Source organism: Mastigoproctus giganteus, chromosome 2 (genome assembly GCF_048544385.1).
Source record: "Mastigoproctus giganteus isolate SK-2022 chromosome 2, ASM4854438v1, whole genome shotgun sequence".
NCBI lineage: Eukaryota > Metazoa > Arthropoda > Arachnida > Uropygi > Thelyphonidae > Mastigoproctus > Mastigoproctus giganteus.
In genome coordinates this window covers 75,400,377-75,420,079 of record NC_143576.1, presented here as the reverse complement: position 1 = coordinate 75,420,079, position 19,703 = coordinate 75,400,377, and the positions used below count along the sequence as shown (strand labels likewise).

The following is a 19,703-nucleotide window of genomic DNA, read 5'->3' as shown; positions in this document are numbered from 1 at the left end:
GCTGTGCAAATGGAGGCACCCCAGGAGAATAACCCAGGCCCTGCAAGTAAAGAGCTTCTGAGCTTCCACAAGTGAATGGGGCCCCTTTGAAATTTTTGTTCCAGTATGTGAACTATCGGCTAGGAATAGGTATGTAATGAAGGGATGAATAAATTTGTTTACGGAGGGTGACAGTTGGTTTGATAATGCGAGCTTAACAGAATAGTATTTCTGGTGCTATTGATTTCCAAAAGTTTTCTAACAGCATTACCATTTGAGATTTGTAAATCACACTAGATGATCTTCAAAAAGGAGCTAAAATTAAAATAAATGGCACTAAATAAAGCACTAAAAACATTTTGTTTATTTTCTGTGTATATAACACCAGATTGTCCTTATAGTTTCTAAATTTAAAGTCCTTATTATTCCTTAGTTGACAGTTGTAGAATAGATGTGCGGAAATTTGCCTTTAGCCAGCGGGTGGTTAATTGCCGGAACAAACTTCCATTTGTCGTTGTGGAAGTTGATAGCTTAAATAAATTCAAAGAGGAACTGGTCAAACTTTTAGAGGGAATGGTTGTGTGAATTTTTTTTTTTTTTTGGCTGATGCTACATAAGCTCATAAGCTTGTTTTCTTGCATCACATGCCTCTATTACTATTACTAGGAACATTCCAACTTGGTGTTAGTTCAAGGTGTAGGGTTACTCGTTTATATTCCTAGGTTTATTTCTACAGAGATTTTGCAGTGGTAGATTGAACAGGTAGGGTTCACTACAATGAAAACAGCAACTTTGTAGTTTGGCTGCATACTTAAGTAGTAGTAGTGTTTTTCTGCGAAGTACAGAGGGTATTCATAAGCTTCAACATATAAACTATGAGTTATAGATATCCTGAAAGAACCATGTGCAAGTTATTATGACAAGTACTTACAATTTCCTCTTTCAATTTCTGACATAAACACTCAATATTATTTCTATGTATTACATTAATATTAGGATCAACAAAGTGGTACTTACATAATACTGTTTTGCATCCATAAGTTTCATATATCTCATTATAGCCCCGCCATCCATCAGTCATAATAACTGTCCCTGGCACAACTACACAATTAACAATATCAAACACAGTATCTTGATCTCGTGTTCAATTGCTACTTGAACTCAACCATTTTTCGATTCAATTAAACTGAAAACCATATACTTTCTGAAGCAAGTGCAGTTCCAAGATGACATTTACATGTAAAAAGATGAGTTTTGTCAATTTCCACTGTACGACCTTCTCCTCCAAGCCTATTATTAATGTCACTCATAAAAGCATTTCATTTTATCCTATAATCCGTAAATGATTTTGATATTGTTTTAATATCATGGCCTGACTCCCTCTGTATCAATTAGATACAGGTGTAATGAAATGTTTTTTCGATAGAAAAATTATTATTTAAAATATTCATAAATCTCTTATTAGAACACACATAAATCTTTCCAATTTTTTCTTTCTTTCTTTCTATTTTGTACAGTCAGTAATTCATGCTTAAGTAATAGAACTACGTAAGCATGGATTACTGACTGAAGCATGTACAACTCTTCTCTCTTTCAAATAAGTCACATTCTAACAATAATTCAAACATAAAAATTCTCGTCTTCTATTTTCTTGTAAGGTTTTTAATTTTTTTCCCCCTCATCAGGGAGAGGGCATGTAAAATTTCAAAATAAGAAATTTTTTGGGGGGAGGGATTTACCAACAACAACAAATTATCAAAAATATTGGAGGTGGGCCTGAATGGAGCTTTCTGACATGGGTCTCCAGATACCTTTGCATGGCCCTGCCATCTAGTGGTTCTTTTATCTGCAAATTCTAAATGAAATTAGAAATTAGAATTAAAAACTTGCTGCTGATAACACTGGTTGGCATCAATTTCTTCCCTGAAATAATGTTGACAGATTCTCTTAGGAAGTATGTTTGAATATGTGCTTATAAAGTTCTCATTACCCTCAGTTTTAAAATATTGTAGGTTAATGACCAAAAACCAAGACCTGTCGTTAAAGCTTCATTTCCTACATTCCAATTTAGACTTTTTTCCTGAAATCTGGGGAGCAGTTTCCGATGAACATGGTGAAAAAGGTTTCACCAAAATATTTCTCAAATGGAAAAAAGATACCAGGGAAAATGGAGTCCAAATATGTTGGCAGACTACTGTTGAGAATCTCTTATGGGAGACATTAATGGATGATTATAAAATTCAAAAAACACAAAATAAGTGTTTTGTTATCAGATAACATTTTTTGTAAATAATATAAGGTCTATAGACCCAGTGTTCAATATGTAGTACTGTATGCAAATTTTCTTAATATGAAATTTTTTTTACTAGAAACTTTTTAACTTTAATCCCTTCTGCCTTAAAATTGGTGGGTGCTGCAGAAATATGGTTGCCATATTTGAATTCAGCAACATTGAATCTACAAGGATCAGCCTGAATTTTAACATGGGGGTAAAAAAAAAATTTTTTGCCGACCTAATCAGATAAAGAGTTGCTTTCCCTTGTTGTCTCTCTAACATTGATTAGATCCACTAAAGCCCTGCTACTGTGTGTGCTACCAATCTGCAAATTACAGTCAATACCTATTAAGCTAAAATTGTCCATTATAAGACATTCTGTTTTACTGGCTCACTTTATTTGTCTATACAACTGTTCATTATACTCATCATAGTTATTAGGGCCCATAACACACTCCAATTCTCATTTTTGTTTTCCCAGTGCTTATGTTACATCAAACTGACTCAATGTTGCACTGACTATCCATGTCAACTGGATACACTACCTTAGATTTTACATTCTTTGTAACTAAGAGCATAAATCCTTCCCCCTCCCTTCTGTCCATTCAAATTCCCCCACCTCTTTTATTTCATGTTCTCTATTATAACCTTTGCCATATTTTATCTTTCTGCAGGTTTCCATACATTATCATATAAAAAGATCCATACTGTATATCTTTTTAAAGTATATTAGTATTCATATATCTGTATTTTCTGTATATATGGTGAGAGTACATTCATTTATATAGTAAGGCTACATCACATAACATTTTGCCAAAACGTTATGTGATGCAGTAACAGGCAATTGTATATAGCAGTTCTGCTAACAAGAGGCAAAGTTAAGTAAAGAATAAGGATAGAAACGGATACTTCTATCCTCAACAACTTATTAGAGCTATCAAAGGAAGAAATATAGAAATATTTACAGAAATAGAAACTCCTGCCCTAATTTCAACCCATCAGCAAAAACTGCTATACAACTGCCTAGGACTAGACTGCATAAAATTTAGACAAAATAAACAAACAAATAAATAAATAAATAAAACAAATAAATAAATAGATAGGCCTCTTACTCTGGTCCACCAGAGGAATGGAAATAATTAACAGCAATAAGGAATTGCAGGTACAAACAAGGTAGTAACCTCTCAGCATGACTTGACCCATGCCGTGATATCGAAGTCATCAATCACTTGCACAATTACCATCAATGAGTATGGCTAGAATTTCTCCATATATCTGGTTGTCACAGTACTTTTAACTGCAACAAAGGTATGCGTATACATCCAATTATGCAGGTGGTTATCCTGCAATGTGATAAACGTTGGTACACACACCCCATGTGTGCACCCCGTATTCGCAGCTATAAGGATCTGGTTCTAACCGGTGATTGTCCCTATTGTTGTTGCTTGCATTCGTGTCACGCTTTGTTTCCCTTACATGACTACGTCTGGGCATTCTTTGTTCATACTATGTTTATGTTCAAGCTGATGAAGAGTCCCTCAGCCTCAAAAGCTACTTTAGCTTTATTTTACTTAATTTAATTTATTCTATTCATTTACTTTATTAAAGGTTACTATCTTATTTGTACATGCAATTCCTTATTATTGTCAACTATTTCCGTTCCTTCAGTGGAGAACAATATACATACTTCATAAGTAAATATATATATATATATAGCACAGAAAGACAAGAGTCCAAATGCTTTTAGATACATTTTCATGTTATATTACTTATAAATTAAATTGAGAATTAATTTTTTTATTCTGAAAATTGTTAAGAATTTATTAATTTTGAGAATAGGTGGTGCGGCAATAAAGTTCCCAGAATGGTGCTGTTGGGCTCATGTTTGATGAGTCTGGAAATAAATGGAGGTGGAATGTTATATTTAAAAATTTCCTCCAACAGATGGTGGTACAGAGATTGTCTAGTAGGATGGCAGGTTGCAAGTAACAACTAGTTTTATTAGAAGCGTTAATGTTCTGTGTCATGATTTTGCAATGGTGCAATGAACAATTATCAAATTTTGCTTTTAACTGGGAAAACCAGCAACAGAAATGTATGAAATATTAAAATTGGTTATGGTAAAGAAACAATAAGTAATACTCGTGTGTTTGAATGGTATAAGCAGTTCAAAGATGGATGTGAGGATTTCCAATGACCCAAAAAAGTGGGTGTCCATCAACCTCTTGAAATGATGCGGGTTGAAAAAGTACAGGAAATCATGGCAAAAGATTGTCGCTGTTTGACCCTCAGAATGAGTTGGATATGAATGAGGAAATGGTTCGTCAAATTCTGTATGAAGATTTATGGAAAAGGAAGGTCTACAAAATTTGTGCTGCACAGCCTCATAGATGGGCAGAAGCAATGAAGAACATCATCATGCAAAGACTTCATCATGCCTTTCAAGACAATCCTAATTTCCCTGAATGTATTGTCACTGGAGATGAGTGGAGTGCTGGGTGTTTCAGTATGATCCAGAGACAAAGTGTTAGGGCATGCAACAACAAGAACCAAAACGTTTCACATACAGAAGTCCAGGATCAAGACTGTTGATCATCTTTTTTGACAAACAGCATGTGATTCACAAGGAATTTATACTTGAAGGGAAGAGAGTCAATGCTGCATTCTACATACAAGTGCTTCAACGAGTACTGAAGTGCATTTCCAAGGTGAGGCAACAAATTCAGGAGAAAGGCAGCACATTCTTTTCACATGACAATTGCCCATGCCGCACTTGTTGTGAAGACATTTCTGGTGAAACATGGCACTGTACAGCTCAGTCAACTACCCTACTCTCAGCAGCTTTCTTCCTCTTCCCCAAGGTGAAAACTGCCCTCAAAGGAAAGAGATTTCATGTTGATGATGACATAAAGAAAAATGTAACAGCTGAATTAAAAATCATCCCTTTGAAAATTTTCACTGATTCTTTTCAGGGACTTTTAGAATGGTGAAATAAGTGCATTCAACCACGTGATGATTACTTTTGAATGAAAATAAGCCAATTTTTGAGCTCTTTCATTTTGTGTTCTTTTTATTGTACCAGTCTGGGAACTCTATTGCCACAACTCATATGTTTATATTTTAAGAAAAATACTACATACTTTTGAAAGGTCAACAGGAACATCTAAATAATGATCCAAAAAGAAAGCATTTTGTTCAGGATCTAATACTTCTAAAAGTGCAGAAGAAGGATCACCTTGGTAACCTCGTCCTATTTTATCAACCTGTGTGTGTACAAGAGAAAATTATAAAGCAGATCATCATGCTACGATGAATTATATTTATCTGAAAGGGAGATGAAATCAATTTATTAATTGAATGTTTATTCTATAAAAACTGAAGTGAAAATGCCACCACTATGCATAAAAGAAAACTACATGTTTTTAAAGATCAGTTTATCAATACTGGTATTGATCAACTGATCCATTGTTGGGACAAGTGCAAACAAAAGGTTGCTTCAACCTATGGTGCTGAAGTACCATGGAATAAGCTGAGGGTTAGGAATTTCAAGAAAATTCTAGGCACACTGGACTTTAACTTCTGTACACCGTAATTTTCAGCAAAAAAAAAAGGGGGGGGGGAATGAAGGTTTTCCAGATAACAGAAGAATGTGGAATAAAAGAAAGAATTTGAAAGCTAGTTCACATATGGAATATGAACGTTTGCTGGCTGATTACTGCATGCATTTTGTTTAGTTTAATATACGAGTGGTTTCCGAAAGGTAAGGCAATGCATTTTTTTCCTTAATAATGGTGAAAGGGAATGAGACGAAAAGCAGTGGACAGATAGACCCATTAATAATGTTCAAAAGATTGCCTGTGCAGTGTTGCAGTACTGACAAAGCAAAACACATGGGGATGTGTCTAGAGAACATGTTGCGATACAGTGACAGAGAGGATTTTCTTGCTTGCATAGTCACAGCAGATGAAACGTGGGTTCATCAATTTAACTCGGGGAGCAAAAAAAGACTCCATGACCTGGAAACATCCACAATCTCCTGTGCGTAAAAAATTCGAAACTGTTTCCAGTGTCCGAAAAGTCATGGCCACAGTGTTCCGGAATTGCCAAGGCGTTCTGTTGGTGGATTTCTTGCCGAAGGGAGGAACAATCAATGCACAGCTTTACTGTGCAACGTTGGAAAAACTGAAAGCCAACATTCGACACTAACTATCAGGACTCCTGACAAGTGGCGTGATTTTGTTGCACAATGCAACTCCACACACTGCTCACACCACTCATGAGTGGTTGCACTGTAATTGTTGGGAAACGCTGTCGCATCCCCCCCCTACAGTCGAGACAGCACCTTCAGACTTCCATTTGTTCGGCCCTCTGAAAAAACACCTTTTAGGAAAGCATTTCACCATGGATGAGGAAGTTCATGAGGCAGTGCAATGTTGGTTACTGCGTGTGAGCATGGACTTCTTCAATACTGGTATTGATAAACTGATCCATTGTTGGGACAAGTGCACCAGTAAAACTGGAAACTTTGTGGAGTTTCACTTATTTCTTGGTGGGTAATTTCAACTTCGTAATTATTAAACATCATTGAGAGAGAAAAAATGTGTAACCTTACTTTTCGGAAACCCCTCGTATATTGCCAAAAGTAATCAGACAATTGCATGTTTTAAAGAATCTTTTATTGATAATATTTAATATGTTAGCCCAACTTAATTACACACATACCCTCCTGCTGCTACACTGTTAAAAGAGAAGAATTGTCTAGAATGACAATGTTCTGCATGTCACTCATTGGTCTAGGAATGAAAACTTATAGCCCCTGTCATTTTATGACGAATTATATGCTAATAATATACCATAGAGCAGCATCTATGAATTTTTAACTCCATGGACCACCTCATTTATTTACACTTGCCACCTCAATTTACCAGAGTTGATGTTTATGTAGTTCATCAGTCATTTTCAACTATATATAGTACATTATTATGCACTACATATCGGAAAATGTCTCAGTAAACTAATTAACTAATAATTATTTTCATACTATAAATATACTATAAAATTCCATTGGAATATAAGGTAAGGTCTAAAAAACATTTTTTAGAAACCACAAGTGATTTGCAGACCATAAGCTGGTAAATACAAGTATAGAGATTAGTCGGAATACCTTGTTCAGCATGTTTGCATATGCATAAAGTGCATATGCCTACTATCTTCACCAAGTCTGTCTGTTCATTCATACACTTGTAACATATACGAACATATATATATATATATATATATACAGGGTGTCTCAAAAATATTGGTACAAACGTTTAGTGGAGGCAGGTATCATCTAAAGGAATGTGAATCGCATAGGAACCCATAACCAGAAACTTCACTTTCTTTTAGATGTTACCTACCTTCCCTAAACGTTTGTACCAATATTTTTGAGACACCCTGTATGTACACATGTGTTACAAGCATATGAATGAATACTTGTAACATTATATATATTATTTTTATTATTAACTACATTGTGCAAGGAAGCCTGAGGCTTCTGCTGCATCAGGAAAAAAAATCTCCAGAGTTACCCTGGGAGACAGAGAGAGAATCAAAAAGTAAAAGGGAATCACCAAGAAAGAGAAGAATGATGATATCCAGCTCAGGACCCTGGGTGTGTGTGCCAAGCCCATACTCACCAGATGTGAGGCTTAGCGTCGTTTTCATGCTATTTTGTATGTTATGCCTTCTCCCCTATCCTAGGACTCATGATCTCATTGTGTTTAATCCCCCAGTCAACCCTGTACATCCTATTGCTTTCCGACGCTCGGGGTCGCTTCTACATACCATATAGTCATTGAAACAAGCATGTAGCATTCTTTCTCTCCCCACAGTATACAGGAAGACAGTCCCCCACTCCTCAGGCTTGCAAAATCAGTAAGTACGATTCATGACCGTCTACTCCATCTCGCAATTTCATCAATGATTTTTAGTAATTTTTTACAACCTATATATATATTGCTTATTATCTATCATTTCTCCTCCTCTGTTGGGTCAGCCATGATATATACGTTAGCATTACGATTAACCTGGCTTCCGAGCATTAACAATAAACTAAAAACCTGGTATCTTTTTACCACGTGCTACGTATATTTCATGTTAGAAATAAACACCTTACGTTTTGCTGCATTTTGACGGCTGGCCCTCGTTAATGATGTTGAAATCATCTGAAGTACAGCACTAAGTACTTATAATATAATATTTTTGACTTTCTATGTTGCAGGTTCGAATTGCGTTATTTTATGACTGCTTTTCCATTTTAGCTAACTTGTTGGTTGGTTGATTACACTACCTGCTGTTCTCTCTCCATACTAAAAGCATAACCTCCTATCGTGTATTTATTTATAGTCGCAGGGTGCCTTCTACTCTAAATAGTAGTAACCCAGGTCTATATTCCTTCATATATTCCTCTTATTACAACTCCTTACCTATTACTTCTATTCTATATATATATATATATATATATATATCTGACAATTAAAATAAATATGATATTTAAAATAAAAACATCAGCCAGTAGTACGGCAATAATACAGAGTGAAACAAAACGCAAAATAATAAAATAAACAAACAGGGAAGAGAAAATAGCGATAATAGGACAAAAAGGTAGTCGATAATCCCCTATATAATTTAGTCAATTAAATCATTAAACCCAATTAATAAAAAATTTGTAAATTTAAAATAATGCCAATTATAAATAATTTAGCGGTACCCCCCCTAGAAGGTACCAGTTCCAAAAAACGTGAAATATCACCAAAAAAGGGTTAAAGAAACTACCAAAAAAAAAAAAAAAAAAACTAAAATATCAAAATAATAGACTGACCATCATGCCCCATATCGACAGAGGACCACGAGGCCAATAATGGTCATGGAATCGCTGCATTTCAATCGTCATACAAATCATCGCAAAGGCAAAAATATCGAAGAACCTTTTCTTTTCTTTTCCTTTCTATTATATAAGCTGGTTAAGCTTGCATTATGTCAGTGGTGTGGCTCTGATCAAGAGTGTTGTCTGTTCTATAGTTTATTTTTCGCTGCATAAGGACCACCGCCATGCAAATCCTCGGCACTGGTTTATCTATTGGAGAATGGAAGGGTGGTTTGGTTCTTCGATATTTTTGCCTTTGCGATGATTTGTATGACGATTGAAATGCAGCGATTCCATGACCATTATTGGCCTCGTGGTCCTCTGTCGATATGGGGCATGATGGTCAGTCTATTATTTTGATATTTTAGTTTTTTTTTTTGGTAGTTTCTTTAACCCTTTTTTGGTGATATTTCACGTTTTTTGGAACTGGTACCTTCTAGGGGGGTACCGCTAAATTATTTATAATTGGCATTATTTTAAATTTACAAATTTTTTATTAATTGGGTTTAATGATTTAATTGACTAAATTATATAGGGGATTATCGACTACCTTTTTGTCCTATTATCGCTATTTTCCCTTCCCTGTTTGTTTATTTTATTATTTTGCGTTTTGTTTCGCTCTGTATTATTGCCGTACTACTGGCTGATGTTTTTATTTTAAATATCATATTTATTTTAATTGTCAGATATAATTAGGCATCATGTGGAGGATGTGCATTTGCTGCCTCTAATGATAGCTACATAGCCATATTTATTTATTTTTATTACTTTTGCCTAACTTTTATTGCACATAATATATATATATATATATATATATATATATATATGAACATTCAAAAAAGGGGTGAAAACTGAGTAGTGTTGTTATTGTTTGTTATTTGGTTTTTAGGAGTATTAGCAACTAAGGCCATATTGCTCTGGGGATATGCAGTGGTCATTCCCTGACCTTTCTGCCTCCTCCGTATTTGGTGGTCACAGGCTCGAACCCCGGTCTAATCAAGAAGCGTGCACTGCTGCTCCTGCCCACCTGGCTACGGAAATGCCCGAGTAGTGTGATATGTTCCACGAATAAGATGCTATACTTGGGGGGGGGGGCAAATAAATAATATAAATAATACATGGTGACAGATAAATCTGCTTCCGTAGCGAACACCTTCAGGGGTCTACAACCATGAGAGTCTATATAGGACATTGCATTTCACCCGGCTAACACTATTAAACATTTAAAACAAAAATTCACAATACACAATATTACATATACCTAATATAGTGGATTTCGGTTATATGGGCTACTGGTTAATCGGGGCAGCCATTTATTTGGGATAAATCTTAAAGAACAGAACCTAATTGAGAAAACAGCCAGGGTTTTCTCCGCTTAATTGGGACAACATGGCGTTTAATCGAGGCAGGAGACCGAGATTATCCCATGATTGTCTCCGACCATACCACATGGTCTGGTCCGATTTCTGGAGGTTACAACCATAAAACAATAAAAACAATTAGCACTTTCTGGTTTATTGGGCTTTTCTGTTAGTGCAATCTATTATAAAAGGATAGTAAACTCAATTTTATTGAATTTGCGATAATAGTGACAGCTGGAATTTTGTGGGTTTTTGCATTATGGTGAAACATTTCCCCTTCCACAAAATCTTCAATTATATAAAAAATAAATAAATTTTCAGAATCTTCCCTGCATTGCTATTTTTTAAGCTTTGTAACTTGTTACTCCATTCTCACTTGTGCGTATTGTGTTAGTTGCAATTTGTGCGGGCCGGGTTCTTAATTATTGATTGGTTATCTTTTTTACTGTTTTAAATTTTAACCTCTCCCCCAAATGTCGGTGAACAGAAATATCAACTAGTTAGTATGTACATATTACAGTAAATATTAATTAAGCTATGCACGTAAGCGTAAATTTATTTTGCTAACCTGTGGAAAATATTCTTCTGATTTTCACATATCATTTAATTTTTTAATTGGTAAGGTAATAAAGTGTAAATTTGTGCTTAAAATATGTTTACTTTTATAGCCTGTGGATAATATTACTCCTATTTTCGCTTATTAGAATCGCTGTTTAATACAATTAAAATTCAATTTGCAAAAGTGATCACAATGACTGCCGCTTACTACATATCATATAGTGAATGGTACTTTACTATGGTCAGTCCATTGTAACGTGATTTGATTGTACAGAGAATCAATTGTAAAGTGGGGGTCCACTGTATATTTAAGTGAAACTTTGCATAATTTGGGCAGCCATTTATTGGGTCAAAGTGCACATGTCCCAATGCAGTTATTTGTTTTTTTTTTAGGAGCATTAACAACTAAGGCTATATTGCTCCGGAGATTCATTCCCTAACCTTTTCCCCATCCTCCGTATTTGGTGGTCACGGCTCAAACCCCGGTCTAATCAAGAAGCGTGTGTACGCACTGCTGCTCCTGCTCACCTGGCTACGGAGGCTTCTCCCAATGCAGTGTGTCCCAAATAACCAGAATCAACACGAATATAGCTAGTATTCATATATTAGGTGGTATAGCTTTTGGTTCTTGATATTATCTTACTTCAGTAAGATATCAAGATATAATATCAGTATTACTATTGTGACTTAATACCATAAAATGCAAGATTTCAATTTTAATATACTCCATCTAACACATTTCAGAAACAATGCAAAATAATATTATTGCCACAGAAATTATTAGGATAACAAAAATTTTCAGCAGTGAAATATTATTGAATAATGCTGTCAAAAATCTCCTCAAAGAATCAACACAATAACAACTTTGCCACACAGTTTACATTCACAAAATATTGCAGAACATTCACAAATTCTTTGGATTTAATATTATTTTGGGTGATTAGTTTATAACTTGCACATTGTATATTTGTAAGATGTAAAATTTGCATGGTGTTACCATACACTCACTGGGCATCATAACATTTCATGATTTTATTGTCATAAAGGATTATCATGCTCCTTGAATGGCTGTGCTCTGCTTAATTTTATTAAGTAGTATTTTCTTTTTCTTCCCCGCCCCATTGAATGATTATTTATAAAATATTTGTAAATTCATTATTGCAATTGTTGTGTATTCATTATATTAGCTTAGGGTATATCAATTTACCTTACTGTCAGTATTAACTTTAACACCTTTCCTTGAATGTATAAAAACTTGTTACTGTTACTCTTGTTTTCGCTGTATTGGCTTCCTTTATATCAATTAATTTGTCATTTTCACATTATATATGTATGCATGCACATATAAAATTTTATTTTAGTTGAGAGTGTCATGGATAAATTTCAGGGTATATCAATTTAGCTTACTGTCAGTATTAACTATTTTTTTGTTGTTTTTGTTAACACCTTTCCTTGCATGTATAAGGACTTGTTATTATTACTGTTTTGGCCATATTGGCTTGTTTTATGTTAATTAAATTGTTATTTTCACACTATATACTTACGCATGTGCATATAAAATTTTATTTTAGTTGAGAATAATGGGTTAATTTCACCCCCCTCCACAATTTCGGGTGCTTTTGGCTTATATTCTAGTATGGTAGCACTGGATGATTTTGTTTTTCTGTAGTATCCCATTCCTTGCCTATACTGCTGTAAATGTACTGTGCATGCAGTACTTTGTCCTCGTATGTGAGGAAATCAGGTACCAACTCAGCATTGTTATGGACCTATATGAGAGCTTGACGGACAGGTGGGGATGCCCTAGAAGGATTTAAATTGAGGGGCCCATCAAAGCCAGAGCTTGCGCTTGAACATCACGCAACACAGCAGAAACCCCCCAAGGCAGAATGTGCTGGTCTCAAAGGAACTAGTTGTTGTTGGTGACTCTATTTGTTGGGGAAACGGGGAACATATTGTGCAAAAAAGGATAGGCAGAACAGGACCATGGTATGTCTGCCAGGGGCAAAGGCTGATGATGTTGTAGAGCAGATATAATCATTTAAGGGCAAAAAAGGTGATATTGTTGTACATGTTAGCACTAATGATATTAAGAGTAGGAGACTGGCAGAATTACTTAACAAGTACAGGTCAACGTTGAAAAAAAGCCGTGAGTTAGGGTTGAATTTGAAAGTGTCTGCAATTCTGCCCAGACAAGATAGGGGAGTATACGGTGAGAGCCTTGTCAATCAATTTGGCACTGGTGAGATTGTGCAAAGCTCAAAGGGGTAGAATTTTTCTCAGCCTGGTCTGTGCTTGTAAGAATATTTGCTGATGCTATCGAGGCAGCATTAGGTGGGTCAGAAAACTGCTAGCTTGTGGGTAGGGGGATGCATGGACTAATTCCATGCTGATGGAATTCTTCCTCTAGTTCCAATTACTCACTTGAGGGGGCAAATAAATTCAAACTGAGGAAAGAGTTGTAGAACAGATGTGTGGAAATTTGCCTTTAGCCAGTGGATGGTTGATAGTGGGAACAAAACTTGCATCTGTCATAGTGGAGTGTATGGATGGGTGAAATGGGAAGACGTTTTGGCTTTTTTTTTTTTTTTTTTGCTAATGCTATATATAAGCTTGCTTTCTTGCATCATATACACCAGTAATGCTAATGCTATGTATGCAACTTGCATTGTCTCTATATTTCTGTTGCTGTTTTGGGGCTTGGTCAGTCTTTTGTTCTTTCTTTGCATTCTACTGGCTGGCTTCCCTCATATGCTATTGGCTAATTTATTATTCTTAATTATTATTTTGTATTTGGTTACATATTATTGTGTGAGAGGGCACTACTCTATTGTCTTCTATAAGAAAGATGCATACACTTCTTCGTTCTTTTGCATTTGTAAGGTCTATTCTTCCATTACTATATATACTTTGTTTTGTGAATATAATGCTTTAGTACAGATTATTAGAGTAGATCTATGCATTTATACCTCCTACATCTATAATAATGTCAACAACTTATGATTTGCTTTGTAATTTTATGGAATTTTTTTAAAATTTCCTACTAGTGTGTTGGATAATTATGTATTGCCTATTAGAATTTTGGCTTCCGTAACATAGGTCAGCTATTCATTGAACTGTATACCTTTAGGTCTTATAAACTAGTAGTTTCTAATAATTCGTGTTTATTGTTCTATGCTATATTTTATTTCTAATTTTTAAAGTTCTAATGTACAGTATAGTTTAGGGCTAGAGCCTCAGGTTATGTAGGGAGTTCATTAGCATACAAGTTAGTGCAATTGCATCATTTCTGTATGTAGCCAACTACTTAAGCAGCTATAAATTGGCATAATTAAGTATAACTACTTAAGTAGTTGGCTATGTACAGAAATGATGCAATTGCACTAACTTGTATGCTAGTTCTAATGTACTTTATTTATCATGAGATGCTTCTGGTTTACGAATTTTATTCGATTCTTTACTTTTGAGTTATGTTGCTTTACTTGTCTTTTGCATAATACTATTCTGTTGTCTGCAAATAATTGTACATGCACTGCTTCTATTGTTATATGCTGTATCTGATTTCTTCTTTCACCTTATGATAATTTCTTTAACTTGTATATTGGATATCTACTGTTAATCCCTTTACACTCATAATTATGACAATTTTTGGGCATATTTAATTTCTGCTATATATTCTCTATTTTTTACATAGCTTTTACCACTAACTTGGTCTACATATATTAATCATTGCTATCACACTATCTGGCCTTTAAAAGGTACTGTATTTGACACAGAACTGATTGCAGTTGTGAGAAACTAGTGGTGCTGCATGACCCTAAACACTAAGTACTATGTGCACAAGGTATCACAGATATATGCAGAAAAAACTAAGACTATCCTTCTCAAAGGTACCAGAGATCCCAGAAAACTGACTCTAATATAAAAATATCTGGTAATTTAATAAAAATGGTTCAAGAACTAAAATATTTTGATGTACTGTCATTTTTCTCACATCTCAATCTACCTCTTTAAGAAGGTATGCAACTAAGCAGGCTTGAGTTCCTGAATCAGCACGTTTGACTTGGGATTAAAAAGGAGAACTTTAATGCTGATCTATACAGCAATATTCCTACCAATAATTACCCACAGAGCTGGCATCTGGTTCCCCAGGATGTCCATGAATACAAACAGACAAACAAAAAAAAATTTGGCCCATTACCAAAACACCTTGAGCATCTTTTCAAAACAGAACAAAAAATATTACAAGGCCCTGGTTGAATATGCTCAAACAGTATTTACAATAAGATGTGCTAAACAACAACTAGCCCTACCAAAAATACAAATGTAAATTAATTAGATTATTCTAATAGACCCATCCCAGACACCAAGAGCCTCCCCACTGACCTGGCTGTGACAACACACTGATAAGACTTTTCCTTGTTGTAACTAAAGGGTCTGGCCTCAGAAGGCCCAGGAAATGTGCCAGGGCCTCTCTCAGAGACAGGCCACAACTTGATTAAACAGCTGACAATAAGTCATGAGGTGATGTGGGATTGCTGACACTGGTTCATGTAAGATAAAAAAAAAAAAAAAAAAAAAAAAGATCAAAATCGTCAACAGCTGACATGTCTTGGCACGATGTGGGACTGTTGTTGCTGATGCTGGCTTCAGGGCATTAAAATGGTAGAGCACCCCCACCACAAGATTATTGCTACTACGTGGTATGAAATTGCTGACACTGCCCCCCATTGGTGTGGAAGTGCAGCCTGTCTCAGATCCACTGATGACCTGCCTCCACAAAGGACATCCTAGCCCTATGGCTTTACCCTTCTCATATACCATGTGTAAGTAATCCCCCATCCCCTACTCTCTCTTTAGTTTTGACTAAAGGGAACATAAAGTACTCCACCTCAATTCCTCTCTCCCAAACCCCAATCTAGTGGATGCTTTTGCCTCTGTCCACCCTTGCATAACTTTAGCTCCTTGTCCTATTCTGGTCTTTCACCCTTGCACCTCTCCATCAACATAACTTCTATTTTATTTTTATTTTTTCTTGGCCTTCCTTAGGTAGCTCAGAGTTAACCCCCACCACAGTACTTATTCCTCACTACTTCCTGGCTGTATTGATGGGCAAAGGGGGCTGGTGATGTTCCATGGGCACTGTAGCTAAGAGACCAGATTAACAACAAAACACAACCCCACACTAACACTACACAAGCTAACACGCACTCTCTCTCTCGCGTTTAGAGAGTTCGTATAGAACCAGAGTTCACTACGAGGAATCTGGGGAGGGGATCTAGTGCCACTTGTTATGTAACACCAAATGTCAAGTCCATGTGCATACTGGTATTGCTATTCCTATGTTGTACTGGGTGATTAGCTGGGCCACTGTGCTACACTGCTGTTGTGTCATAAGATGAGATACACAATGCTCACCACTGGAATCAATCATATGCAGCTGTCCCATATGTGATTTTTGGCTGGTTGTTTGGCCGCTGGTGAGCCAATCACAGTAGACTAGTGACACCTCAGAATGGGAGCACTTAACCATGTTGGCTGTTGTTGAGATACTGGCACCTGCATGTCTTGTTCCCACAATCATTCCACGTTTGAAGTTGGAAAGATCTCAACACCTTGCGCCCCCGTAGCCAGGTGGGAAGGAGCCGCAGTGCGTAGCACACGCTTCTTGATTAGACCGGGGTTCAAGCCCGTCACCACCAAATACGGAGGATGCAGAAAGGTCAGGGAATGACCACCGCATATCCCGGAGCAATATGGCCTTAATTGATAATGCTCCTAAAAACCAAATAACAAACAAACAAACAACAACATCTCAACACCAATCCATTCTTCCTTGTAGACACTCAAAAACTGATCCCCATATGTGCAAAACTACAATTTTATATCAGCCATTCCGAAATTTGAGCGTTCACCAGCGTAAGACAGTCCATTCCTACACAAGCAGGTGGAGGTTGCTAATGCAAAGCCAAAAACAGTACTCAAAAAAGTTGTTGTTAGATAATTTATAGACTTAGTATCGGTATTAGTATTGGCAGCATGATGCAAAGAAATAAAAAATAAATAAATAAAAAGATTTATTTGCCCATTCTCTCCACTAATTTGCCTAACCATTTAAATTTTTTCAAACCACCCACTTCCACAACACTCACTTAACATTTGGCTAAATGCGAAAATTTGCATTTAGCCAAATGCAGAAATTAAATTTATGTCCCCTTGTGTGCGTTATCTGAGAAATAAGTAAACTAAATAACAATGGCAACTTAGTCTGTCATCTGAAAGAGTGAACATGCCACTGGCATTAATTTACTTAACCCTCTTAAACTTTATTTGTTTCAAACAGGCCACCATGCAGATGCCTAGTTTTCAGAGACTGCAATTTATAGACTTCCTCCCCTTCTTGGTAAAAATAACCTTTTATGCTACAGACTAATCTTACTGCTCTTCTCTGCATGCTTTCAACAGTTCTATGTTGTTTGTAAAATGAGGTTTCCAAGCCTATGTGGAGTATTCCAGATGTGGTCTAACCACTGCTTTATACAAAGGGTAGAAGCAAGGTCACTTCTTTTCTCTGCTGTATATCACTGATAAAACAGCACAACCTATTCTAGAAGTTGGTTTGCACTACTCAAAAAATTGTGTTGGGCAATATAATTTCCTCTATATCATTTTCAAACTCCACTACCGTTCCAACCTAAAAGTGAGTAAAATTTGAGAATATATTGAACCATTAATGCTAATTATGAGCATCATAATCAGAAGAGTAGTTAATAACCTGTGTCAAGCTGAGCTTCTTCTTAGACAGGCAACTTGGACATGCTTATCAAAGATAGTCAGAAAAGTGGAAACTAGGTTTTAATGCAGCAAAATGCAAGGCCTTACACTCGGGGAAAGTAACCCACATATAACTGGTGGGGCATGAACTAAACAAGGTATCTGGGAGTTATGATACAGTAAAGGTAAAGCTCTGGTTAAATAAAAACTTAACCAGAGCTTTACCTTTTTTGAGGAACGATGATGGCAGAAGCTGAAGAGGAGGAAAGGAATTATTGTTTAGAACGGGAGTCACCTTCCATTAAAACATCAAGAAACTTCAATTCTTGTGATCGATCTCTCTTTTGTCCTTTCCCGACGATTCACTAGCACTTGATTTAACAAAGAACTTGTCCAGTGTTGTCTGTTTCTGTCTGTTTTTTAAAATTTTCCGAAAGTAACCAATCACATTATCATTGAATGAATTTATATTTTTATTAACTACGGCAATGTTCAGGTGCCACTTCTTGACCATACTCTACGTTTTGGCACAACTGGACAGCATTTCCTTAATGTCAGCAGTTGGGATGCTGCCTTTACTTGACCCTTTCTCCTCTGATGAAATTTCCTCCACTGCTTCAGCTTCCTGTTCTTTATGAAGGTCAAACAGTTCTTTTGTGGTGAGCTCCCTTCCATGGTCCTCTACCAATTCCTCTATATCTTCACTATCAACCCCCAATCCCATGGACCTGCCCAGAGACACAATTTCATAAATAACAGGCTCTGACCTAAAACCTTCAAAGTCTCTTTCTGATACACACTCTGGCCACAGTTTCCTCCAGGCCAAGTTCATTGTCCTGGAAGACACTTCCCCCATGTCTTATCAATTATCCTCAAACAATAGAGGATATTGAAGTGATTTTTCCAAAATTCTCTCAATTTAAGTTCTGCTTCGACGTCACTTCAAAACAGGGCTTTTGTATAAAGTTTTTAAAATAGGCAATGACCTGCTGATCCAGTTGTGTTTGGTGGTAGATATTTAATGCGAATAAAGCTGTATTCCCCTGCCAAATCATCTTCCAAGACAGGGGATGAGCAGGAACATTGTCCAAACCCAAGAAGGCCTTTACAGGTAAATTATATCTTTCTAGATAAGCTTTCACACTTGGGGCAATCACTTCGTGAATCCACTCCAGGAAAAACTGTCTCATCACAGTTTACTTTTTATGATATTGTTCTTCTTAAAAACTCTTGGATTTTCTGAAGGATAAACGATTAATGGTTTAATTTTGCAGTCCCCACTAGCGTTACCACACAGCAAGAGTATTAATGTGTCTTTCATTGGTTTGTGTCTGGGCAATGCTTTTTCCTCTTTTGTGATGTAGGTTCTTCTAGGCATTTTTTTCCAGAATAGGCCCATCTCATCACAATTAAAAACTTATTGAGGGATAAATCCCCGAGTGTCTACATAGTTTTCGAAATCGCCAACAAACTTTTTATCATCTTCTGCATTCGAGCTTGAAACCTCTCCATGCCTAACTACACTATGAATGCCCGTTCACCTTTTAAATTTTTCAAACCAGCCCCTACTTGCCATGAAATCACCATTGGTTCCTGGGTTCTTTTGCTGCAGGTCATCATATAACTGTCTTGCTTTTTTTGTAGATGTTAGATTCTGAAATGTTGTTATTTGGTTTTTAGGAGCATTAGCAACTAAGGCCATATTGCTCCGGGGATATGCAGTGGTCATTTCCTGACCTTTCCGCATCCTCCGTATTTGGTGGTCATGGGGTCGAACCCCGGTCTGATCAAGAAGCGTGTGCTACGCACTGCTACTCCTGCCCACCTGGCTACGGAGGTGCCAGATTCT

At 36.3% G+C, this 19,703-nt stretch overlaps 1 protein-coding gene across 1 annotated transcript in view; it reads right to left on the bottom strand.

Moving 5' to 3' along the window:
* LOC150089347 (lon protease homolog, mitochondrial-like) overlaps positions 1-19,703 on the bottom strand; it is a 441,356-nt gene that overhangs the window by 106,553 nt on the left and 315,100 nt on the right. Inside the window, exon 15 of the mRNA XM_090368526.1 lies at positions 5,395-5,517. Within this exon, the coding sequence (XP_090224652.1) occupies positions 5,395-5,517 (123 nt within the window). The remainder of the gene's footprint in view (positions 1-5,394; positions 5,518-19,703) is intronic.